We start from the raw sequence: 26,900 nt of genomic DNA on the forward strand, positions 1-26,900 counted from the left end.
GGTTCTCCAGGCAAGAACATTGGAGTGTGCTGCCATGCTCTCTTCCAGTGTATTTTCCAGACCCAGAGACTGAACCCTTGCCTCTACTGCTAATGCAACCTGGGAAGCCCACATTTCCTAAATCACCTTGTCAGTATTATGTGGTTTCGATAAAAATATTTTGCATATGTTTATGTAGGGAAGAAACAATTAGTGCATGTAGAAGCCTACATGTCAATCATAGTTATCAATGAATGGCAAGGTTATAGGTCTTAATTTTATGTTTTTATTTCTCCTTTTTGTTGTTTTCGGTTACTTTAATTTTCTATTATGTACATATATATGACTTTAATGAGGTGGAAAAATAAAATCAACCTGTAAATGTTTAACTTTGAGCTGCTAGTGAAAGGCAGCAAATTTTGTCAATACCCACATTTTGTCTTGAGTTTTAACATCTCCCTTTGGGCTTAAATGACAGAGGTCTCCCGAGACTTTCTGAGACACTCCAACAGCAGGAACATATACAGGATCCTCTCATTCTCCTCTCCCCTCAACCCATCTTCTAGGGTTGCTCTTTGTTTTCAAAACTAGTATGATTTGCCTGAGTTTCCCCTCCCTGAAGCATCACTGTTTCATAAGAAGGACCCAGGGGACTATTTGAGACCCTTTTTCCCTTGCTGCCAACCTATTGCTTTAGAAATACTCTTCAGATATGCAGGGGCAGAATATGACTCAATCCCCCACGCTTTGTCATCCCATACATATGCAGAAAGATGAAATCAAACATGGGTCCTGGTTCTCAACCTGTGAGGGAATCTAACAGGACATCCAGCTACAGTTGGCAATATGTCCACAATGCCATTTGTGAAAGTCTTCAGGCAGCATGTAAAGCAAAGGTGCAGATGCTAAGAGGAGAGGCATCAATAGCTACAAAGAAAAACATGCCCTTACAAGTGGCAGAGCTAGACTCCCCCTCTCCCAAAAAAAGCTGGGCAGAGTCCTGTGAAGTTCAACAGTATACATGAGGACCAGAGGACAGACCTAATGCAGCAGGTGTACTGGTCAACCTTAATTACAGCCATAATCGAACCAGTGTGGAAAAGGCTGCCTTGGTCTTTCCAGCCACAATGCCACATTGAAATACACCACCACTTTGAACAAAAGTCAACAACCCACATGCCAGTTTTGACAGTATGTTAAAGAAAACTATTCTGTGTTAACAAAACCTTAAGATGGTATAACTTATACTCACATTCATTTGGTCAAATTGTTACTACATGTATTTATAAACTCAATTTATAATCAGCATTTTGAAAAGGTTTTAAAAGACTAGAACATTTTCTTTTTCTAGTAGTCCTTGTGTTCTATTGAAAGAAAGCCTGTACTCATTTTTCTTTTAAGGCTTTATTGAAATGAGTTTAAATGTTTCCATGTGAGAACATAGTAAAGGCAATTAATGAAGATTAATTTTATTTTGGATTGAAACTTTGGAAAACTGCCTCCTACTCCACTATTCTGCAATGTTCAGTGCTAAACATTTGTAAAATGTGCTACAAAGTCAGCCTACTCTAACACAGAAATAATATATATTCTCAAAATTCTCCAGCCAACCATCTTCCACTCACAACGAAGTAGCATAAGATACATACTTGCTATTAACCACAATATGGCCAAACAACATGATTCTAAGAGAAGAAAGCTCATCATCCAAAATAACAGTTCAATGCACTTTGCATCAAAAGCTAATTGCAAAGAAAAATATGCCGGCAAGAATTGCAATTTTAAGATGATGGTTCCCTTCTTCCAGAGACTTTATTATGAACTCCCCTGGTGCAATTCCAAGTTTCTAAGTGACCTGCAGAATAAAAAGATGATTATGGTATCAAACACATCAGTTTAAAATGGACACAAACATTAGCTTTCAATCCATAGGGAGTTAAGGTCAAATATCAGATACCAAGTTACCGACAAAGATGAGCTAAAATAAAAGTGGGTGCAAAAGAATTTCATGGAATTCTTCTCAGACATTTGGAAATTGAGTTATATTTCTCAGTTAAATATAATACATGATCCCACACAGGGGAAATTATTGGGTTAATTGACAAAATTTGTATATAGAGGGTAGATTGGAGTATCCAAGTTAGATTTTCTGAAGTTGATAACCATCCTGTGGCTATTTAAGAGAATAATTTTATTCTTAGGAAATACACTATAAAGTATATAGGGGTAAAGTGATATAGTATAACTTCAAATGGCTCAGAAAAAAAGTATTTACCTATATAAAAAGAGAGAAAGAGAAACAGAGACAAAAGAAGAGAATGAGAGAGTGAAACAGAGACAAAGGAAAAAATAGAGCAGAATATTATGTTAACAATTGTTGAATCTGAGTAAAAGGTATATGAGGGCTCTTTGTATTATTTTTGCAACTTCTCTCTAAGCTCGAAATTATTTCCAAATAAAAAATGGATAGTAAAAGTAATACTTCTTTTCACTAATCATGCTTAAAGCAAATAATTTCTTTGTCCCTTAGCAGTTGTATATTGTGCTTGCACTATATTATTTGAAATTTCTTATATATTGCATTGAATTTAAATTTACATTGTCCTCTCTCTATTTCTGATAGAAAAGTGTTAGTCTCCAACTATGACAATGGAGTTATTGATTTCTCTCTGCTACTCTAATCATTTTCACCTCCCGTAGTTTGATGTTATGTTTTCTGGTGCACAAATGTTAAGAATTGTTATGTCTCCTTGGGAAATTGACCCCTTTATCATTATGTAAGGTCTTTCTTCAAAACTGATAACAGGGTTATCAGGCACCGTATAATTGGGTCTGATTATTTGATCCACTCTGACAATTTGTCTTTTTTTCTTCTTCATAATTTTATTATGAAAATTTTCATACAGAAACTTGAAAGAATTGTACAATGAAGATACATATGCCCACCACCTCTGCAGTTAAGAGTTTGCTATATATATATGTACAACTGAGTTGCTTTGCTGTACTTCTCAAACTAACACAACATTGTAAATCAACTACACTTCAATTAAAAAAAAAGAGTTTGCTATATTTGTTATATTTTCTTTAAACTGCATCTTTAACACATCTGCAATGATGGGAATGATCTGTGCTGTCCAGATACAGTGGTGGTAGTTTAGTCGCTAAGTAGTGTCGGACTCTCAAAACCCCATGGACTGTGGCCCACCAGTCTCCTCTGTCCATGGGATTCTCCAGGCAAGAATACTGGAGTGGGTTGCCATTTCCTTCTCTAGGGGATCTTTCTGACCCAGGGATCAAACCCAGCTCTCCTGCATTGCAGGCGGGTTCTTTACTGACTGAACCACCAGGGAAGACCTAGATACAGTAGCCAATGGCTACTGAGTTCTGTTTTTTAATTGGTGCATTTAGACTATTGATGTTCAAAATGATTATTAATGCAATTGATTTATGAATGTTATTTGTGAATGTTTTCTATTTTTTTGCCCTTGTTCTTTGTTCTTATTTGTTTTGCACTCTTTTTCTACCTTTCCTAGGATGTGGTGTTGCTCATACCCATTTTAACTAATAAATGAGCTATTAGTACCAAGCAGTACAAAAGGAATTTTGGAAACTGTTTTCCAGAATATCTGGATTTAAAAAAAATAATTCTTCTTTTCCCCTTATTTATTAAAGAAATTCAGTGACTGGAAATAAATAGAAAATTCTGAGTAAGGCATTAATATCTTGCAGTTTAAAAATGTTCATCAGCTAAAAGACATGATACAGTATCCATAAGGCATAAAAGAAAAGACTTAGAAGCTTAAACACATATATGAAAAATCTCTTCAAACAATAAACTAAAAAGCATTTTTAATACATTTGAAAACATTTTTAAATTTTATTTATTATTTTGGCTGTGCTGGGTCTTCATTACTGTGTGAGGGTTTTCTCTAGTGCCAGTGAGAGGACTCTACCCTGCAGTTGTGGTATTCAGGCTTCTCACTGCAGTGGCGTCTCTTATTTTTGAGCACAGACTCTAGGCACGTGGGCTCAGTAGTTGTAGCTCTTGGGCTCTAGAGCACTGGGTCAGTATTTGTGGTGCATGGGCTTAGTTGCCCAGAAGCATGTGGCATCTTCCTGGACTAGGGATTGAACTCGTGTACCCTGCATTGGCAAGTGGATTCTTAACCACTGCACCACCAGGGAAGTCCTTTCATACACTTAATAAACTATTTGTTTTATTTACTTGTTGTTTCTAATCAGTTAGGTGTGCATGTATTAATATGTATATTGATGTGTACAGGTATGGCAAATATTTGAATTGAAAATTATTAACAGTTGTTACTTCTGAGGAGTAGGATGGGTGTGGGAAAAAGGGGATTCTTTTACTTTTCACTATGTAAATTGAAACTTTTACTGTAAGTACTACTATTTTAATTGAAAAATTAATTTGGAGAGTACATTACCCGAGAGTTGGAAAAGATGCCTGAAGTACACAAATATCAACAATAAAGCATGAAAAGCCCTCACAAATGTGATTTCTGCTGCTTGGTTATCAAGAAGGGGCCGTGTAGGAGGGATTCATCTCAGGATCTGGCCTTACTGCAAGATGGACACTTATTCTGTTGACATACCTGGGTTTATAAGCACCAGTTAACCTATAGGAAAAGCGGGTCCCCAGAAACGAGCCTCTCAATCAGTGTGGACAGGGCACAGTGATTTGAGCACACTCACCTAAGGACCATTCATTTACTGCTGATTCACTGCTGCTGCTGCTGCTAAGTCGCTTCAGTCGTGTCTGACTCTGTGCGACCCCATAGACGGCAGCCCGCCAGGCTCCGCTGTCCCTGGGATTCTCCAGGCAAGAACACTGGAGTGGGTTGCCATTGCCTTCTCCAGTGCATGAAAGTGAAAAGTGAAAGTGAAGACGCTCAGTCGTGTCCGACTCTTAGCGACCCCATGGACTGCAGCCTACCAGGCTCCTCTGTCCATGGGATTTTCCAGGCAAGAGTACTGGAGTGGGTTGCCATTGCCTTCTCCTAGCTGATTCACTAATCAACAATAACTACTGAATATCTACTGCCTGGATAGCACTTTACATCCATGTGGGAAATAATAAGGGAATAAAAGATCTGCTTCCATCAAGAAGCCAACAGGCTTCAATGGTTATGAAAGAAAACATACAGGGAATGAAATTATATTTTCAAAATAACATACCAACGAGTAATCTTGAGAGCTAGATTTTCAGGACATAGGGTGCATAGATGAGCCTCAGAAGGCAATGAACCACTGTTTCAGAGATCTGTTTTTTCATGATTAAGCTTAAAGTCTCAATTACCATTGTGGGGTGTGTGTGTGTGTGTGTGTATGTGTGTGTGTGTGTGTGTGTATGTTATTTCTGGAGTTGTTACTGTTTTCTTATTTTCTGTGTTCTGTTTTACTTCCTAATGTTTGCTGGGGCTTCCCTTGTGGCTCAGACAGTAAAGAATTCACCTGAAATGCCGGAGACCCAGGTTCAATCCCTGGGTCGGGAAGATCCCCTGGAGGAGGGCATGGCAACCCACTCCAGTATTCTTGTCTGGAGAATCCCCTTGGAGAGAGGAGCCTGGCAGTCTACAGTCCATGGGGTCGCAAAGAGCTGGACACAACTGAGCGACTAAACACGCAAAGTTTGCTATTCCCAAACTCATATTTTTAAAATTATTACCTACTTCAAAAAGTAGATCTAATTCAAAAAGATCTTCAGTAACAAAGATATGGTTTTAGAAAAGCTATACCTTCAAGTCTTATTATTGTTATTTGTTGTTTAGTCGCTAAGTCATGTCCAGCTCTTTCACAAACCAATGGACTGTAGCCTGCCATGCTCCTCTGTCCATGGGATTTTCCAGGCAAGAATAAAGCCATTTCCTCCTCCAGGGGATTTCCTGACCCAGGGATTGAACCTGCACTGCAGGCAGATTCTTTACCTCGAGCCACCGGGGAAGCCCAAATCTCATTATTACAAATGTCTTTAAAGGAAAACTCAATATTTTGTAAATATTTCCTAATAACATGGTTGTTCTGCTACTAGAATAACTCATATTAGAGGCCTGATATGACCAAAGATTTCAGGCAGTTCTTAAAGCTGTGATTTGCTATGATAAGATTACATTTCTAATCAGTCAATAGTTGGCCTCAGAAAACCTGAAAAAATCCTGAGGCCTGTGTGACTCAGCCTACTGAGAGATTCACATTTAAAAATGCATAGTATAGCAACCGAGCTACATAAAAAGGAATTTCAACTTTCACTTGTGTTTCTTGAATGCTTAGTCACTCAGTCATGTCTGACTCTTTGCAACCCTTTGGACTGCAGCCCACCAGGCTCCTCTATCCATGGGATTTTTCAGGCAAGAACACTGGAGCGGGTAGTCACTTCCTCCTCCAGGGGATCATTCCCAACACAGGGAGTGAACCCATATTTCCTGTGTCTCTTGGGTTGCAGGCAGATTCTTTACCTGCTGAGCTATTAGGGAAGCCCCTGTATTTCCTGAAGCAAGCTCAATTCAGAACCCAGTGATTCTGTTTTCAAAATTCCTCTTTCCCTTTCCTACCTTACAACCCTCCAGCTGACCCAGATTCTCTCATTCAACAAAATCCTAAAATATCCCAGCCATCCCCTCCCTCAAGCCTAAAATACTTTTCTGATTCTCTCCCTGCTTTTATTATATTGACCACCTTGGTCTCTCTGAAGTTAAAATTTTCTTTTTCACTTTGTACATTATAATTGAGAACACAATGTTGGAATGTCAAAGAACCCTCCTTGCTTTCTCCTTGCCTTCTAGCCTTGTCCATCTCTGACCATTATCTGAAGTCTGCAACATAAATGTCCAAGGAATCAGATAGGCAGGGCAGAAACAGCAGAGATACAAAGCAGGCAAAGATAAAATTCTTATTAGTAAGAAAGGGACCAAGAATAGGAACATTTGACACAGAAATGAAAACAGATTCTCTCCTCAACACATTGACTTGAATCAACAGAATACTAGTTGGTTAACTGTGGTTAGTATTTCTTAAATGATGAAAAGATAATAATGGTCAATATTTAGGAGTTACTCTGTTTTAATCCCTTAAGACCCATAATATCAGTTAATTATTCAGCGATCTTAAGAGGTAAGTACCATTGTTCTTCCCATTTTGCAGAGAAGGACACTTAAGGCCCAAACAAGTTAAGTAACTTGCCTGGAGTCACACAGCTGTTAAATAATGGGCTTTAGTTTCAAAGCCAGAACATCTAACACCCAAAGGCTAGACTTTTAACCATAAGTACTCCCCAAACACTTGGTATCAGTTTGGTGCAATTTGCATGTTTAGACCTACTTTGTCCTTTGGCTGTGTGTCCAAAGATATATTTTTTGATGATTTCCATTCCATGGCATTTGCTTTCCTTGTAGAACTGCTGGTGGCATTTTTGTTCATTGCTGCCCTTCTTAGCTTGACACCTAGGGATGCATGTAGTAGTCATATCTGTATTAAACTATTTTTTAAAATAAGTCCACCCTCAGTTTTAGATTCTTCCCTGCTAGAGTCCTCTGCTTCCACCAACAAAAGGTCTGAGAAATGACTTCCCTGATTTCAATGATGGAGGGAAATCAAGTCATAAACATTCCTGATTCTTTTAAATTCCCCCAGACAGAAAGATGTTATTACCGTAACAACTTTGAAGTCACTTTGTACACGCATCCCTGAGTTTTACTTAAATTTCTCTAAGAGACAGAAGTAAACAGGCTTACTCTGTTTGCAGGCATATTCTGCAGCTTTGGGTGCTGTCAACATGGCAAAAGGGTGCAAGGAGAGGCGGAAGGGTGGAGCTCCGGGAACCTGAAAGGAAAACAGATCTACTTTTAAAAGCTGCACCCACTTCGTGCTGTAAGCAGCTGCTGGTTATAGCACTTGTCTCAAGACTTGGCCTGTCTCCCCAACTCATCTTCCTGACACATGACTAGCAGTTGAGGATCATCTTTTGTGGGTCATGTGCCTTCCCATGCTGCCTTTGGTGGCCATTCTTTGCCTAGAATGGTCTTTCATACAACTGTGCTCTTCAGGTGGCTTCCTTTACCTGGAATAGCCTTTTCCTCCTCTTCTGCCTCAAGGCACCTACTTTTCCTTTAAGATGTGGCTCGAATATTACCTTTTCTGAGAAACTGGTCCAGTTGTTTCCCCAGCTTCCTGCTTCCTTGCTGGCACCCTCCCTACCCATCCTAAGGCCAAATTACGGACTCACTCATCTGTGAATGCAAAGCACATTAACACATAGAACCACTTACTGAGAAAAGAACAATAAACTATTAGATAACCAGGATCATCATACATTGTGACAAATTTAATCAACTAAACAAGAGGTTGTTCATGACACAGACAAAAACCTCAAGAAGCAGGTAATCTATTCCGAAAGATGACCGAGAACAAAGAAAGTAATTAAAAGGAGGCTTTGTATCTGTGTGGAGCAAGCGTAGGTGTGATAACTGCCCTGCAGGATGATACATGCCTTGTGTGAGAAAGAAAGCTGTCTTGCACAGCGTCTTGATGCATTTCTGCACAGAGAAAAGTCAAGAGAACATAGAACCATCACCACTCCAGTGGTGATCGTTAATAACCCGCTGTCTGTCACACCACATTGGAGACTTCCTCAAGGTTAGGACTGTCTCTTCAGTCTTTCATTCATGCAACAAGTTTCTAGTGAGCACTACTGTAGGCCAGGCCCTGTTTTAGGAAGCTATGGTTGGTAAGACAGACAAGGTTCCTGCATTTCCAGGGCTGAGTGAGGAGAAAAGAACGATAAACTATTAGATAACCAGGATCATCATACATTATGACAAATTTAATCAACTAAACAAGAGGTTGTGCTAACAAGTCACTGGGCAACCATCACTTCAGACAGAAAGGACAGAAAACATGGATTATACAATAAATGTTCCCTTTATAGACGGAACGGTTTATCGTCTCCTCAGCTGGGCACTTCTAGACTTGATTTCAGTCTTTTTTTTTTTTTTTAATATGGACCATTTTTGAAGCCCTTATTGAATTTTTTATAATATTGTTTCTGTTTTATGTTTTGGTTTCTTGGACACGAGGCTTGGGGATCTTAGCCTCCCAACCAAGGCTAGAACCCAAACCCCCTGCATTGGAAGGGGAAGACTACTAGGGAAGTTTCTGACCCCACGCTTTTATTGAAATGGTAAACGTATTTATTGAGAGTTTGTGTCATATCCAGGCTTGTAAATAATTAAATATAAGCATGAATGATGGCATCTAACCTCAAGAAGCAAGCATACTGGAGTGGGTTGCCCTGTTGTCCTCCAGGGGATCTTCCCAACCCAGGGATTGAACCTAGGTCTCCTTCATTGCAGGCAGATCCTTTACCATCTGAGCCACCAGGGAAGTCCATGAATACAGTAGTGGGTAGCCTATCCCTTCTCCAGGGGATCTTCCCCACTGGGGAAGATCAAATCAAACGGAGGTCTCCTGTATTACAGACAGATTCTTTACCAGCTGAGTTGGGTCAGATGGTAAAGAAGCTGCCTGCAATGTGGGAGACCTGGGTTCTATCCCTGGTTCAAGAAGATCCCCTGGAGAAGGAAAAAGCAACCCACTCCAGTATTCTTGCCTGGATAATCCCATGGATAGTGGAGTCTGGCAGGCTGCAGTCCATGGGGTCATGAAGAGTCAGACACGACTGATCAAGCAAACCATGCACGACACAACCTCAAGAAGCAGGTAATCTATTCCGAAAGATGACCGAGAACAAAGAAAGTAATTAAAAGAAGGCTTTGTATCTGTGTGGAGCAAGTGTAGGTGTGATAACAGCCCTGCAGGATGATACATGCCTTGTGTGAGAAAGAAAACTGGCTTGTACAGCGTTTTGATGCATTTCTGCACAGAAAAAAGTCAAGACAGACTCTTCCAGGGAATTCCTTGTTGTCCAATGGTTAGAACTTGGCACTTTCATGCTATGGCCTACATTCCAGAGACCTAAGAGCCCACAAGCCCAGTGATGCAGCCAAAAAATAAAAAGATAGGCCTTTCATGCTTTAGTTTCCCTGTCCACTGGGGAAGAGGTCACTTCTAGTTCACATGTTCTATGACTCCTGATAACTGATGACTCATGCAAGCAGTTAATGTAGCTCCCTCTGTGGTTTATAAGAAAAATTACAAGTAGGATGACATTGAAGTCCTAAACCCAGAGTTAACCATATGCTCTTTTTTTTTTTCCCTTCAAAGTTACTGATTGATACCTTCATTGTACTACTCAGCTAGGGAGTAACCGAGTTGGGACTGGACATCAGTCTGTTGGTCTCTGAAGAGCTTGCTTTGAATTTTGGATGCAAGTTTGAACGGAGAGGAGTAATGGGTGCTCAGACACTGGTGTGTGGCTTCATGAAGAGAGGAGGAAAGAAGAGATTCTGACATTCTCTAGTGACCTGTCTTTTTCCTCTTTTTGTCCAGTGTTTCACTCTCTTTACCTCCTTTTCCTTTTCCCCTCTTTTTCTGCCAAATGGAACTGAAGAATATTTTTACTGCTTGCTTTATTTGTCAAAGGAAGGTTTATGCTCCTTTTCCTTCAGTTTGAAAATGCGTAGAATCTCTTACATTTATCTGAAGCTAACTGCAAATCACTCCAGTAATCTTCATCCATGGAGAATACCATGGATGGAGGAGCCTGGTGGGCTACGGTCCATGGGGTCGCAAAGAGCAGTCACAACTGAGCGACTAACACCTTCACCACCTTCACTTTCAACTGCAAATAATCCTCATATGTGAAGTTCTTAATTTTTTTTTCCTGTGGGTCCAAGTTTCTCAGCAGAAAAACGGCTCCCTGTTAGCAAAAAAAAAAAAAAAATCCCTTTCAGGAGTAGAACTCAAAGCTTGTATTGTATTAACAAAATTGAACAATTCCGGGTCCTTGATGGCTTTCTGTCACCAGGTGGCAGCAGATAGTCCTGAAAAAAAGCTACCAAGCCCACACAGTACCCATGTGGTGCATGCTAAGTTGGAGAAGGCAATGGCAACCCACTCCAATACTCTTGCCTGGAAAATCCTATGGATGGAGGAGCCTGGTAGGCTGCAGTACATGGGGTTGCTAAGAGTCGGACACGACTGAGCAACTTCACTTTCACTTTTCACTTTCAAGCATTGGAGAAGGAAATGGCAACCCACTCCAGTGTTCTTGCCTGGAGAATCCCAGGGACGGCGGAGCCTGGTGGGCTGCCGTCTATGGGGTCGCACAGAGTCGGACACAACTGAAGCGACTTAGCAGCAGCAGCAGCCGCAGCATGCTAAGTCACTTCAGTCCTGTCCCACTCTCTGTGACCCCATGGACGGCAGCCAGCCAGGCTCCTCTCTCCATGAGATTCTCCAGGCAAGAACACTGGAGTGAGTTGCCATGCCCTCCCCCAGGGGATCTTCCCAGCCCAGGGTTTGAATCCGTGTTTCTTATGTCTCCTGCATTGGCAGGAGGGTTCGTTACCACTAGCGTGACCTGGGAAGCCCCAAGTGGCCAGTTCTAGCGGCCAAAAATGCTACATAATCTGATTAGTATTCAACAGGGCTTTAAGCTTTTGCTTGGGAAGGATTTTAGCTGTTGCTTAGGAGACATTGTATCTGGAGGAATCAAAGTTTATTAATACACATGCAGCCATTAAAGAACAACTTTTATCAACTATTTTTTTTTTAACTACCCCACCTTGTAGTTAAATCTAGTTTTTAAAAATTATGTTAAACTCTTAAGGACTGTTTTAAAGTCGCTCTCACAATTTAATCTTTGAAATTCTGTGTTCTCATTAAGAGGGCCTGCTAACTCCTTGTTTAAGATGTAGAGGAGGTGCCTGCATAGAGCCGATGTGCAGCCACAAGGGAAAGGCCTGAGCTGGCATCCTTGAGGCAGGGAGGACCTTGTGAGGTCCACAGGGGTAGAGGACCCTCAGACGCTTGTATCTGTAGCTGAAATCATATCATACTCTTTGTGATAATTTATCTAAAGTAGGCAAAATTTATGTCTTAATAAGGGACTTCCCTGGTGGCTCAGTGGTAAAGAATTCGCCTGCCAGTGTAGGAAATGAGGGTTTGATCCCTGGGTCAGGAAGATCCCCTAGAAAAGGAAATGGCAACGCACTCCAATCATCGTGCCTGGGAAATCCCATGGACAGAGGAGCCTGGAGGGCTACAGTCCATGGAGTCGCAGAGAGTCAGACATACCACTAAACAACAACAACATGTCTTAATAATACAGTAGATGCCTGATGAGCTCTTTGATTTTTGAATGTTTAGAGAAGTGGTCCTTAACTAGCTGTGATTTTGCCTCTTAGGGGACACATGGCAACACTGAAAGACATTTTTAGATGTCACATCAAGGGGCAGGGATGGGAAGCTATTGACATCTAATGGGTATGAAACTGGAGGGAAGGGGGTAGGGCACAACTTTTGAAAGAATGACATAACCTGTGGACACAGCATAAACTGATTAGAATCAAATGGGTCCAAGATGGCAGACAAGTCAACTTCGACTAGATCTTGATCCTCAAACAGCAAGCTAAATAAAACACCCAGGGGTGCCACACAGTTCCAGTTCAGTTCAGTTCAGTCGCTCAGTCATGTCCGACCCTTTGTGACCTCATGGATTGCAGCACACCAGGCCTCCCTGTCCATCACCAACTCCTGGAGTTTACTCAAACTCATGTCCATTGAGTCAGTGATGCCATCCAACCATCTCATCCTCTGTTGTCCCCTTCTCCTCCTGCCTTCAATCATTCCCAGCATCAGGGTTTTTTCAAATGAGTCAGTTCTGGAGTTAGCCAAAGTACTGGAGTTTCAGCTTCAGCATCAGTCCTTCCAATGAGTATTCAGGACTGATTTCCTTTTGGATGGACTGGTAGGATCTCCTTGCAGTCCAAGGGATTGTCAAGAGTCTTCTCCAAAACCACAGTTCAAAAGCATCAATTCTTCGGTGCTCACCTTTCTTTACAGTTCAACTCTCACATGACCACTGGAAAAACCAAAGTTTTGACTAAACAGACCTTTGTTGGCAAAGTAATGTCTCTGCTTTTTAATATGCTAAGTTGGTCATGACTTTTCTTTCAAGGAGCAAGCGCCTTTTAGTTTCATGGCTGCAGTTACCATCTGCAGTGATTTTGGAGCCACAAAAAATAAAGTCACTCACTGTTTCCATTGTTTCCCCATCTATTTGCTATGAAATGATGGGACCAGATGCCATGATCTTAGTTTTCTGAATGTTGAGCTTTAAGCCAACTTTTTCACTTTCCTCTTTCACTTTCATCAAGAGGCTTGTTAGTTATTCTTCACTTTCTGCCATAAGGGCGGTGTCATTTGCATATCTGAAGTTATTGATATTTCTCCCAGCAATCTTGATTCCAGCTTGTGCTTCATCCAATCCAGCATTTCTCATGATGTATTCTGTCAACAAAGGCCCATCTAGTCAAGACTATGGAGAAAGCAATGGCACCCCACTCCAGTATTCTTGCCTGGAGAATCCCAGGGACGGGGGAGCCTGCTGGGCTTCTGTCTATGGGGTCGCACAGAGTTGGACATGACTGAAGCGACTTAGCAGCAGCAGCAGCAGTCAAAACTGTGGTTTTTCCAGTAGTCATGTATGGATGTGAGAGTTGGACTATAAAGAAAGTTGAGTGCAGAAGAATTGATGCTTTTGAACTAGGTGTTGGAGAAGACTCTTGAGAGTCCCTTGGACTGCAAGGAGATCCAACCGGTCCATCCTAAAGGAATTCAGTCCTGGGTGTTCATTGGAAGGACTGATGTTGAAGCTGAAACTCCAATACTTTGGCCACCAGATGTGAAGAGCTGACTCATTGGAAAAGACCCTGATGCTGGGAAAGATTGAGGGCAGGAGGAGAAGGGGACGGCAGAGGGTGAGATGGCTAGATGGCATCATCGACTCAATGGACATGGGTTTGGGTAGACTCCGGCAGTTTGTGATGGACAGGGAGGCCTGGCGTGCTGCAATTCATGGGGTCGCAAAGAGTCGGACACGACTGAGCGACTGAACTGAACTGAACTCTGCATATAAGTTAAATAAACAGGGTGACAATATACAGCCTTGACATACTCCTTTTCTGATTTGGAACCAGTCTGTTGTTCCATGTCCAGCTGTAACTGTTGCTTCTTGACCTGCATACAGATTTCTCAAGAGGCAGGTCAGGTGGTCTGGTATTCCCATCCCTTGAAGAATTTTCCACAGTTTGTTGTGATCCACACAGTCAAAGGCTTTGGCATAGTCAATAAAGCAGAAGTAGATGTTTTTGTAGAACTCTCTTGCTTTTTTGGTGATCCAACGGATGTTGGCAATTTGATCTCTGGTTCCTCTGCCTTTTCTAAATCCAGCTTGAACATTTGGAAGTTCACAGTTCACATACTGTTGAAGCCCGGCTTGGAGAATTTTGAGCATTACTTTACTAGCATGTGAGATGAGTGCAATTGTGCAGTAGTTTGAGCATTCTTTGGCATTGCCTTTCTTTGGGATTGGAATGAAAACTGACTTTTTTCAGTCCTGTGGCCACTGTAGAGTTTTCGAAATTTGCTGGCATTTTGAGTGCAGCACTTTCACAGCATCATCTTTTAGGATTTGAAATAGCTCAACTGGAATTCCATCACCTCCACTAGCTTTGTTCGTAGTGATGCTTCCTAAGGCCCACTTGACTTCACATTTCAGGATGTCTGGCTCTAGGTGAGTGATCAGATCATTGTGATTATATACAGTTCCAAGGAACCATCAAAAGACCAAAAGGTAGGCGGTGGCCCAATTCCTGAAACTCTTCACCCCTTCCCCAAAATAGTTGGAGTAATCCTCCCACTCATTAGCTTATGAAATTACCAACCCATAAAAACTAACCATGCCACATTACAAGGCAGCTGTACTTACCCTCTGCAATGGCCCACATTCTGTCTGTGGAGTGTGTTTCTCTCTAAATAAATCTACTTCTTACCTATCACTTCATCTCTCACTGGATTCTTTCTGAAATGAGACATCAAAAACCTGAGCTTCATTAGGTCCTGAAACCAGGTACTGTGGGTTTTGACTGGGTTCAAGTTCTAGCCATATGGGTTAGAGTCCCAAGCAGGGTTTTGGCTGGGTTCAAGTCCCAGCACATGGGTTCAAGTCCCAATATGAGGTAAACAGTTTCAGGTGGAAGTCAGGAATTCTGCTAATCAGCTCAAAATGCACTAAACAGCCCCAACTCCACCCCCTACAGACAAATTATCTGGTTCAAAATGTTGAGAAACCCTGATTTAGAGGAATATAGAGGGAATCAGATACAACCCCAATCCCTTGAGTACCAGAACCTTAACCATAGCTGTTGTTTGAGGTTACCAGGTGCCAACCACTAAGGGCTTTACTGATGTAACTCACCTCATTTCCCATAGCAATCCTGGCTTCTGGCTCCTGCTTCTACAAATGAAATTGAGGCTGATAGAGTTTAGAGAACTTGCCCAGGATTATTCTGTGTGGACTAGTAGAGCTGGGATTTGATCCCAGGCTACCTGACTTTAGAATCCTCATGCTTAACTCTTACACAAAACAGCCTTTCATGTACAGGACATTCATATCCTGTAACAATAAACAAACTCAGGTCTTTGAAGGAAAGCCCTTGAAATTCAGTACCCCTAAAACTAAGTTCCTCTGCTGAGTTTATGATTAACCAATCTATCTAAAACATTATTCCCCAGCTTGTCCAACACCTGTTCCACTCAAGGTTGAGGAGTATCAAAAAAAAGGGGGGGAGAGCGGTTGACACCAAGCAGGATCCTATGGAGCTTGAGGCCAGGCACAAAACCCTTTCCATGTTCTTCATTTCTTGTTTGTAGAAAAAAAGCATCCGCCTCCTAGACATTCCTCAAGTTCCGAAGAGCAGATTCAAACAATTACTAATTAGGGGAGTGACTTAGACAGAAAGAAACAGTAGGGCAGCAATGATGACTGGGCCTGGTTTCTCCTCAGGGGACCTGCATAACCATCTGATACAAATCTCTGAGTTCTTCTGCAGAAATTAAGACCACCACCCTGGTGGAAGATAGTAATTGTAGGCTGAACACAAGCACAGGGACCCCAGACTGACTGGAGCCAGAAGGCTGATGACTGAAATTCCCAGAACAACATCAGTTACCTCACCATCAACCAATCAGAGGAGGGTTACACACCCTGGAGACTGATCCTCCAACTTTTGCCTATAAAAGCTTCTTCCCTGAAACCCATGGGGAGTTTGGGTCTTTAAGCATAAACTGCCCTGTTCTTGCTCAGCCCTGTAATAAACCTATCTCTGCTCCAAACTCTGATGTTTTGGTTGTTTGACCTCACTTGGTATTGGGCACGTGAACTTGAGTTTGACAAAACCCCCTTTCTGAGGATATGATTTATTTTCCTTCAGAGCTGGTTATTATGTAGTCTATGTTGTCAACTACAAATTGGCACTTGCCAAGGGCATTTGCCATCTGCCTCTGCGGAGATTGAACCCTGTGTTGCTGCAGCTGTTGAACTTCAACACACCCTGAAGGGAGTTCAAGAGTGGAGAGTGAAGCACTCTGTGCTTCAGAGAAACTGGTGGTACAAGGTCTTTAGATAAATATTTTCAGGAACTGATTTCATGATCCCAATCCTGACATCTCTTCATATCTAGAAAAGCACTAAATTTTTTTGATGGAGACATCAGCTCCTCTTGACTAGCAGAAACCTTTTGTAAAGTAAACATATGATTGCATTGAACTCCCCCTTCACCAAAATCTTATATATTGACCTTCCCCCACTACCTCTTTGGAGCAGTCTCTCAGAGCTATCTGAGGTGCTGTCTCCTGGGCTGCAATCCTCATTTGCCCCCAATGAAACTTAACTCACAATTCTTACATTGTGCATCTTTTTAGTGGACAAACAGAACTGACATGGAACAACTGACTGGTTCAAAATTGGGAAAGGAGTATGTCAAGCTTATACTGTCACCCTGTTTATTTAACATATACGCAGAGTTGTTGTTGTTGTTATTCAGTCACCCAGTCATGTCTGACTCTTTGCAACCCCATAGACTGCAACATTCAAGGCCTCCCTGTCCCTCACCATCTCCTGGAGTTTGCCCAAGTTCATGTCCATTGCACTGGTGATGCCATCCAGCCATTTCATCCTCTGATGCCCTCTTCTTCTGCTCTCAATCTTTCCCAGCATCAGGGTCTTTTCCAATGAGTCAGCTGTTTGCATCAAGTAACTAAAATACTGGAGCTTCAGTTTCACCATCAGTCCTTCCAGTGAGAATTCAGGGTTGATTTCCTTTAGGATTGACTGGTTTGATCTCCTTGCTGTCCAAGGGACTCTCAGGAGTCTTCTCTAGCGCCACAGTTTGAAGGAATCAATTCTTTGGTGCTCTGCCTTCTTTACCATCCAGCTCTCACAACCATACGTGACCACTGGTAAGACCATAGCCTTGATTTTACAGACTTTTGTCAACAGAGTGATGTCTCTGCCTTTCAGCACACTGTCTAGGTTTGTCATAGCTTTCCTGCCAGGAAGCAATTGTCTTCTGATTTCATGGCTGCAGTCACCATCCGCAGTGATCTTAGAGCCCAAGAAGAGGAAATCTGTCACTGCTTCCACCTTTTCTCCTTCTATTTGCCATGCAGTAATGGGGCTGGATGCCATGATCTTAGTTTTTTTAATATTTAGTTTTAAACTGGCTTTTTCACTTTTCTCCTTCACTCTCATCAAGAGGTTCTTTAGTTCCTCTTAATTTTCTTCCATTAGAGTGGTATCATCCACATATCTGAGGTTGTTGATGTTTCTCCCACTTATCTTGATTCCAGCTTGTAATTCATCCAGCTTGACATGTTTGCAGAGTACATCATGCGAAATGCCCAGCTGGATGAATCACAAGCTGGAATCAAGATTGCTGGGAGAAATCAACAACCTCAGATATGCAGAGAGTACTACTTCGGCTTCCCTATACATATATATGTGTGTGTGTGTGTGTGTATGTATATATATATATATACGTATATATATATATTATATTATATTATATATTATATATATATGTATATATATTATATTATATATTATATTATATATACGTATATATATATATACATACACACACACATATATTTATATTCTTTTTAGGTTCTTTTCTGTTATAGGTTACTATAAGATATTGAATATAGTTCCCTGTGCTATATAGTAGGTATTTGTTAGTTATCTATTTTATATATATTATATATATAATATTTTATATATTTTATATATATTAATGTATATATTTTAATCCCAAACTCCTAATTTATCCTTCCCCATTCCCTTCTATTTTGGCCCCTTTAATGAATCTGGTTTATCCAAGCTACTTGAACATCCATGTTTTCAAACCTGCTTGATGGAAAACCCTGCTAAGACTGGAGGGCTTCACGGTGCCATTCCTTCCAGGATGTGATTTTCCATTTTTGTCCTCTGGCCACTTGAGTTGAGACCAAGCAACTAGATCTGCCTAGTGCCTGCCTTTGTCCTCTGTCCTCTGCCTTTGTCCTGCCTTTGTCCTCTGTTCTCAGCAAAGAAGATGAAGGGAAGAAAACAATGTCTGAAACAGAGGGACTAGGGCTCAGATATTTATGTGTATGTGTTGAGGGGGGTGGTTTGAAGGGAAAGCCTAAAAGTGGGAAATCCTAGAAGGGAGAAATCTGCAGGAGAAAATCAAACAGGACTAAGGCAGCGTGGTTTGCTTGACTCTCTAAGAAAACAAAAAAAGTAGTCTTTCTTCAAAAGCCAAGAAGAACCTGGTGTCTGAGGAACATTAGTCCTGGGGTGGCTTATATCTCAACCAAGGAAGCATGTCAGCTCCAATATGAGATATGAGATCTATGAGAAAGTGATTTTTTTCAGACTCGCCCACCCTTGTATCCCTGCACCTACAATTATAATGAGTGAATGAATGAATGGAAGAGTTGAAACCAGAGAGATCAGAGAGGAGGTGATGATTTCCTCCATAATCCAGGGAATTTGAGTCTCAAGACCAGGCCAGTTTACATATGGACTAAGGTGAGAGGACCACTGGATTCAGTTATGACACTTCTGAGTAAATGCTGGAGTCCTAAGGTGGCCCTGGTAGACTCCTGACTTTATATGACCCCACCGTTTGCAGTATGGTCTACAGGTAAGACAGCAAGGCAGGCGGTGCTCCTGTGGCCATAGCCCTGCTCCTGCCCTGGCCTCCAAACCCTGGTGGGGACAAGGGAAGTGACAGTGGGAGCAGAAGGCCTTTTGTGGGTTCTCCTGGCTTCCCTCCCTGACTTCCTCCCACCCTACCCAACCCTGCCCACCCCGTCTACCCTTTCTTCTTCTTCTCTTTTCTAGAGGTTATCCAAAGGCAAAGGGATCAGCAGTTCACCTCTAAATAGAAGCCCATATTTCAAATGTTTAATAAATGTTTATATATTCATAAATAGCAAAACCTGAACTAATAATAAAGATAATACAGAATACTCTGGGCTATTTGTTTTCTCTTTTTCAAGATTAGTATATGAAACCCAAAGAGGGGAAGGGACACAGTCAGAACTCAACCTGGACTCCCTGATCTTTAGTACTTCAACTGGACTGAATTCCAAGCAGTCTTGTGGAAAGGAGAAATGTGGCAGCAGTAAACTAGATAATTTCTCATGAGAATGAACATTGCAGATCTTGTCCTAGTTCTAGAAGTTATGGTACACTATTCAAGAGGAGCACTTGGATTTCCCAGACCCATATTATGAAAAGTGTAAGTGAGAACTTTTGTTAATGCAGAACAGAGACAGCATCTAGACTTAACGGTGCTCAAGTGGCTGCCTCTATTTATGAATTAATAAAATGCATTTGCTATTATGAGTATAGTTCACTATGTAGTAAAAGCATCTTAGATTTATTACTCAAGTAAGGTATAACTACATCTGGTTTTATATATTTTGATATGAAGCTGTTATTTCATGCCTGAAAATACAATATTATCAACTTACAAAACAAAGAAATTCTCTCTAAAATTCCATTATGTTGGTAGTCTCAGGTCATCCTTACCTTGGCAGCACCAGAATTGGAAGAAGAACCAGCCCCATAAATTTTAAAGACTTCCTCAATTGGGATACTGTTCTGTTAAACAACAAAATAATAACGAAAGTGTGTTATTATATCATGACTTTTCTTTTATTATAAAACAAAACTATTACAGTTCCTGCACATTCAGTACCATGCCTGGAGAGCATGGGCACCAGATAAATAACTTCAAAATAAATGGATAACTTAGAGTATCCTAACATCAATTATGTATGTGTTATTTTTTCCCTTAAATACATATTTTTTTACAATACAATATAGAAGTCAGTCTTTTTATTAACTTTTAAAAATGAAAAATTTAGTTTCAATAAATTTTAAATATTTAGAAACATTGGTTGAAAAATAAAATAAGTATTCTTTAATATAAAATGCACATTGTAGATACAAAATCTTCATAGATGCAAATAACATTCTTTTCCTTACCATTAAGATTCCAGCATAAGACGATAAAATCATTGCTTCTCGTTCTCTGTGGTTTGGATATATGGGTCTACCCCGAAATGACATTTTCCTAAGGGGGAATATGAATAAGAATGGAGGGTTTATTCTTGTTCTTTTTAACAAGAATTTTTGACAAGGTTGTGACGATAATCATAAGTAATAAATAATAGCCAATGGCTGCTTGCTATGAATTTATTCACAAAACTGATATGATTAATCCATCATTGGCAAAGTATACACTTTGAATCTTCCAACAGTGGTGATGAATTTACCCTCATCTATCCATGTTTCCACAGGTATCAAACCCCAAAGGACTGGCCACTATGGTGGGCAATTGTGGTTTTACCAACCCATATCCTTTTCTCTTCTTGTGGCAATTTGCTTTGGGGTAACTGCCTTCCCCCTGTGTAAGCCTATAAGCTTCGAGGGGAGTGATGATGCCCCTAGATTCCAAGGATAGAAGCCACACTGTGGTCTAATTTAGCCAGCATGTTCTCTCCCTCATTCCACCCCCAGATAAGTCAGAGCAAACAGTGCCACTGAGACACAGTTCTGTGCTTTTTAAAAATCCATTCTCCCCTGGCCTGACTGTTGTGATAAAGTAGGCTAAAACTAGAAATAGTGTCCACTCAGAGGAAATAGCCAAGAGGTAAATCCTGATGACCTGGTTTGAGTTTTGAATTAAGCCATGCCTGATGCCACTCTACCCATGGACTTTGCAGATACAAAGGCAATAAATCTCTCCTCCCTTTCTTCTTCTTTTTTTTCCCGCTTAAGTCCATTCAAACTGGATTTTCTGCTTGTTGCAACTAAATACTAACTGATCCAACCATACAGCACCAGGTGTGTGTTCTAAAGCAACAGAGCAGGAAAAAACAACTGGCCTCTTGAACAAGGGATTCAATCCTGGCGTCATTGGTTTCATGTTCTTTCTAGCTGAATGAGTCTGCCTGGCACATATAGGTGTGCTTAGTTGCTCAGTCGTCTCCAACTCTCTACAACCCCATGGACCGTAGCCTGTCAGGCTCCTCTGTCCAGGCTTTTCCAAGCAAGAATAATGGAGTGGGTGTCATTTCCACCTCCAAGGGATCTTCCTGACCTAGGGATCGAACCCACATCTCTTATGCCTCCTGTATTGGCAGGCTGGTTCTTTACCACTATCACCACCTGGAAAGCCCCACATATGGGAGAAAATGCCAATAATCCTGGCAAGCATTCAAACTACTTAGCTCAGGTACACATCTGGTTAAATGCTTAACAAGTTATGTTTGATGGTCCTTGGGAAAAGATTGCAGCTTTACCCACAAAGCTGATCATTTAAAAAAAAAAAATCAAGGCATGTACACAATAAAGCACAGTTGTATTTCTAAGACAAAACATCTTATGCAAGAAAGATCTGTATCTGACAAAAACCAATTCACAGGGATGCAAAATATGTAAGCATGGATAAGACTTCCTCAAACTGACGACTGTGAGATTTTTTTCAGGTTTCTAGCTAGGGACGAATACTCCATAATATTTTCAAATCAGAGTGCCTTGTGATAAACTTCCACTGTCATTACTCATTGTTTAAAAAAAAAAAACAACAGGAACAAGGACTATTCAACTTACACTTTCTCCCACTCCAGCCAACTTAAGTCTTCTGAGTGATCCAGCCATTGCAAAGCGACATTGATGGCCAAGTCATAGTGTGCCTGGAAGCAGGGGGCACAGAGAACAAAGGAACAGGCTGAGACACTGACTGAAGCTCACCCTGGCAATGACAGTGGCACTGCTGAGCCTGTTCTACTCTTTTGTCATGTCTGCAACAGTGCGGATCACCAGCTGTGTCCAGTAACCTGTTGCTCAGATAGAAATAACTAGTGTTCTTCCAGCATTACATTTAACCCCCTGCTAGACCAATGTGTGTGTGTTGGGTGGGTGAGTGGGGGTGCCAGAAATGATAGATTCATGAAATACTAAATTGGGAACCAGGGAATCTGGGTTCAAATCTAGGTTCCTGCTAACAACTCATGGTACTATATCTTTGGGTGAGCAATTGCTGTTCTCTGGGCCTCAACTTCCTTGAATTTTAAAATAGGAAAAGGGGAAGGTAGAGGAAGAGGGACATAGAGAACAATTTCTAATTTGGTGTAACATCAGAAATGTGCTCCCAGGGTCACAGAGGAGGTGGTGTGTCCACCAGATGAGTTGGGGGAATCCCTGGAGACTCAGAGAAGAGGCTTCAGCAGAGCTGGGCTTGAAGGATGAGGAGAATTTCCATAGGTGAAGACCTCCCAGGCAGAGGGTCCAGTGGAAGCAGGGAACTGGAGGTAGACTTGGGTAAGTGACTTGTCTTCTACATGGTAAAAAGCTAAGGACCAATTCAGTGTTCATTCTTATCATATTGACCACATTTTCCTGGTCATTTCTAAGCGTATTGACCATTTATCTGTCAAATCATTCCTTCTCAGTTTGAAGAGGGAAGGTCAGTTTTGTTTCTGTGTTTGGAGATGGATTCCAAGGTTCTTCTTAATCTTAACATTCTCTAAAAGATCTAACAATGTAATTATTTCTGTCAGGGACTGAACCAAACTGAAAAGAGAAAGAAAGAAAAAGAGAGAAAAGGAAGGAAGGAGGGAGGAAGGGAAGGAAGGGAGAAAGAAAAGAAAGGCAGTAATCACTTGTTGAAACCTAATCGGAAGATTGATGCCTGGATAGGTATCACCTGCCATCACCTGTTTGCTCATTAGAAATGCACATCTCCGGCCTCACCCCAGACCTCCTGAATCAAAACAGTCTTGTAATAAGACCTCATTAAAGTTTGACCAGCACTTATCTAATCGATTTAATTTCTCTATTTAATACATGCATAGAGAAGTAGTTTAGAACATGAAAGAAAAGAAAGAAAGTGAAGTCGCTCGTGTCGGACTCTTTGTGACCCCATGGACTGTAGCCTGCCAGGCTCCTCCATCCACGAGATTTCCCAGGCAAGAATACTGGAGTGGGTTGCCATTTCCTTCTCCAGGGGATCTTCCTGACCTAGGGATCGAACCCCGGTCTCCTGCACTGCAGGCAGACTCTTTACCATCTGAGCACCAGGAAGCCTAGAACATGAAGCCTTCCTTAACTGCTCATTCAGCACCAGGGAAATCAGACAGGGGTGGGCGGGAGGAGGGGGAGACACGTGGTCCTGTCTTCCTTATTAGTTCAAGAACAGTAAATGGGTAGCATAAAAAGGCTGAGGGCTTACTAATCTCTTTTGAATTAGATCTCTTCACAGCTTCTTTAATTTATGTGAAATAATTTTGATTACATAGCATGAATTTGAGTTTCAACAGGTATAATAACAGAAATTTAGGATTATTCAATTACTTGGTTTTCTCCATGAATGGTAAAAAATTATTACATTTGAAAACTATACAATAGTAGTTTAATCTCATCAAAAGGTGTTTAACATCATGGCTGTCATACTTTTAATGGTGTACTCATTTTGCTTTTTTTGTCTTTTCTCTCCTAAAAGTAAATAACACAAGTCTCCTGACTTTATACTTTCTCATTCTTCTTGCTTTCAGTTTAATGAGTTGAAAAGACCACATGGACAATCCTAGGATGACAGATGAGAAAGAGGACATTCTGGGGGAAGGGGGTGAAGATTAGCCTCATTTATGACAGACATTAGATCCTGTTCCTCCCTGTAACACACATATGACACAGATGTGATTTGCGGCAGCATGCCTTTCTTTACCATATCATCTAGAAAGGTGAGTTGCCTTCTTCCTTTTGGGTCAAATTCATTTTCCCGAAGTCTGATGCCAATATAATCTCCCCTTAAAAGCAAGAGAGCAGGATTGAACTATCAGGAATGACACAGAAGCACGGTCTGCCAAAGATTCCTCCCCAATTCCTCCCTCCTCCACCAGATACAAGAGAAGTCACCAATGGCTCTAGTAGCTGAATCAATATTCATTTTGATTTAAACAGCCATTCTGCAACCCTGCAGATTTAAAGTGTCCAACCATAATCAACAAATAAAACTCACATTGAACTGAATTTCTAGGAAAGCAGGGAGTATGATAAATCCCCAATAGGCAGAACAGATGTTACAAAACCGAAAGGATTGAGACCCCCTCTTTGAAGATTCCCCTGCTGCCCTTGACTCCCCCTTTGAAGATTCCCCTGCTGCCCTTGCTAAATTCAGGCAGAATGTCTAAAGTTGATAACTTCCAGATATATGATATGCCGTACAGATGTGTTAGTTACCTTGAAGGCTTTTTTCCTCCGTTAGAATACAAATACCATTAGGAGGGTTAGACATAAAAATGTATTAGTGATTACACTTTAGTGTATACTTAGCAGGTCCTTTTGGACCTGATGGACTTTTAATAAGGGGAGAGTAGAATAAGGGCCCTGGGAGGTAAATAGAAAGGGGTACTACCCTAGGAAAGTTGGGAGGAGAGACCGGATGTAGGAAAAAAGACTCTGGGGTCTCCAAGATCAATCTCACAGTGTTATATAAGGAGAGTTCTGTTGGTCAAGGTCTTTACCAAACACTTTGGGCAAGTTCCTATGCTGGAGATAAATTTGCTTTCGGATTCTAAAGCTCTTTTGTGTCATTAAGCTATTCTAGATTGATAAAAATTATTGAAGTCTTGCTTTTTAATTTCAAGACACTTTATTTAAAGTAGCCTAAATAGATTCTTTGGATAAAATTAAACTATATATATATGTATATATATACATATATAAATGTATATGTATATATATAAGTTTATATTTATATTAGTTCTGAAATTCCAGTTCTTTGGATGAGATATGTGGAGGAATTGGCATTCCTAATTATAGTTTGTTCTTTATTAATGTTAATCTCCAAATACATACATGTAAAATGTGTGAATTCATATTGCAGCATTTCTTAAGCACTTGTTAAAAGATAATTATCTTAGTAGGCAGAGAAAAGATATTTAATGGGGACTATAATGAGGTTTTTAATAAGTGTATTATTGTTATGCCTATAATCATGAAATAGAACCATAATAACCTTTTTTCCCCTTTTTATATGGTCTTTGATTTTCACCAACCTCTTAACAAAGCATCAAGTCAACGAAAAGCTACCACAGGAGAAAAAAATTTTCCATGGGAAAACTTAAATTTTCTTTATGTGTTTAAAACGAAGTTTGGATGGCAAAAAATAGAGATAAATTATTTAACCGATAAGATTCAGAATAGAAGAAGCAGAGGCTGCAATGTAAATGCTGCACCCTTGGGTACATTTTTTCAGGAATCTCACTCAAATCTTTAACTAGTCGAACGCTTTCAAAGGCATACCCTGCCCAGCGTCAACTGGAGCTCTCAGCTCAGATCCTAGGCTCTAGAGTAGGGATGTCCCAGTTGTACATGCTGCTGGCAGAAACATCCTCTCTAGAGATTTAGCATCCTGCTTTGCACCACATGTGAGGCCTTTGGGACAGGAGACAGAGGCCAGATCTTCTGGCTGTCTCCTACACCACGGGAACAAATTCTTCCTTAGGCTTTTAACCCCTCTGCCAATATCCAGACCATTTATGACATACAACCCGCCAAATGCTCAGTGCAATAAATGTAAGCTATTTTCCATCAGACTTACAGGAGCTTTTCCATTTCCTTCTTTAGGAGCCTTCTTTCCATGATTAAAGGCTTATCCAGCTGAGCAGGTAACTGCAGCTACACTGCACCTTTATCCTTTGGAAAGACCCAGCCTCTCTGAGCCTTGAAGCTACAGCAGCAAATCAGAGAGAATTTGAGTAAAGGATGCTATCACTCCTAATACCAGTCATGGAGTCCTAGGCTCTGGAAGGGATCTGAGAGTAGGCCTCTTATCCAGCAGGTTCCAGGTCAGAAAGCTGCCTGCCAGCCAGTGCACTGTGCCTTGAGTTTATCTGACACTTATTCCTTCCAAATTTTTGTCAGTATTCATCATTTGCTTATTCTTGCAATAAACTCACAAGTAAAACAGACACGGCTCATATAATCATGGATGAGACTATATAGACAGAAGCATCCAAACACAGATGGTTTGTGATCTGAATGTGTTTGAGTTTTGTGTGCATTCAACATAATAACTCTCTGTGAATCCACCTGGTTCATGGCTCATGATGGTGTCTTCTACAGAACCTGTGTACAACTTCCTATGGCCAGCAGGTCCTTGTAGAAACACGTGTTGATGACAAAGGTGAGGCCATATCTTCAATTCTCACCCCCGCTTTGAACCAGAAATTGAAACCCAGGTGATGGAGTCAAATGGGGCCTGAAGTCACAAAAAGGAGTTAGTTTTTTACAAATTATCACCATTGAATGAGGTGCCCAGAGATAGGTATATAAATGGGATATCAACTTTATCTGCAGTTGTTTATTTATTTCTTCAAAAAAA

General features: G+C 40.9%; 1 protein-coding gene across 1 annotated transcript; it reads right to left on the reverse strand.

The window, feature by feature from the left end:
* Positions 1-7,281: 7,281 nt before the first annotated feature.
* Positions 7,282-26,158, reverse strand: C3H2orf80 (chromosome 3 C2orf80 homolog). The gene is made up of 7 exons (XM_081574990.1): positions 26,118-26,158; positions 24,240-24,321; positions 22,124-22,206; positions 20,495-20,582; positions 20,036-20,107; positions 7,728-7,815; positions 7,282-7,436 (listed from the first exon to the last, which is right to left on the reverse strand). Exons 1-7 carry the CDS (start codon positions 26,156-26,158, stop codon positions 7,282-7,284), a joined length of 609 nt encoding a protein of 202 aa, XP_081431116.1.
* Positions 26,159-26,900: the final 742 nt, after the last annotated feature.

This window comes from Giraffa tippelskirchi, chromosome 3, assembly GCF_054371585.1.
Source record: "Giraffa tippelskirchi isolate mGirTip1 chromosome 3, T2T-mGirTip1v1.2.pri, whole genome shotgun sequence".
Classification (NCBI taxonomy): Eukaryota; Metazoa; Chordata; class Mammalia; order Artiodactyla; family Giraffidae; genus Giraffa; species Giraffa tippelskirchi.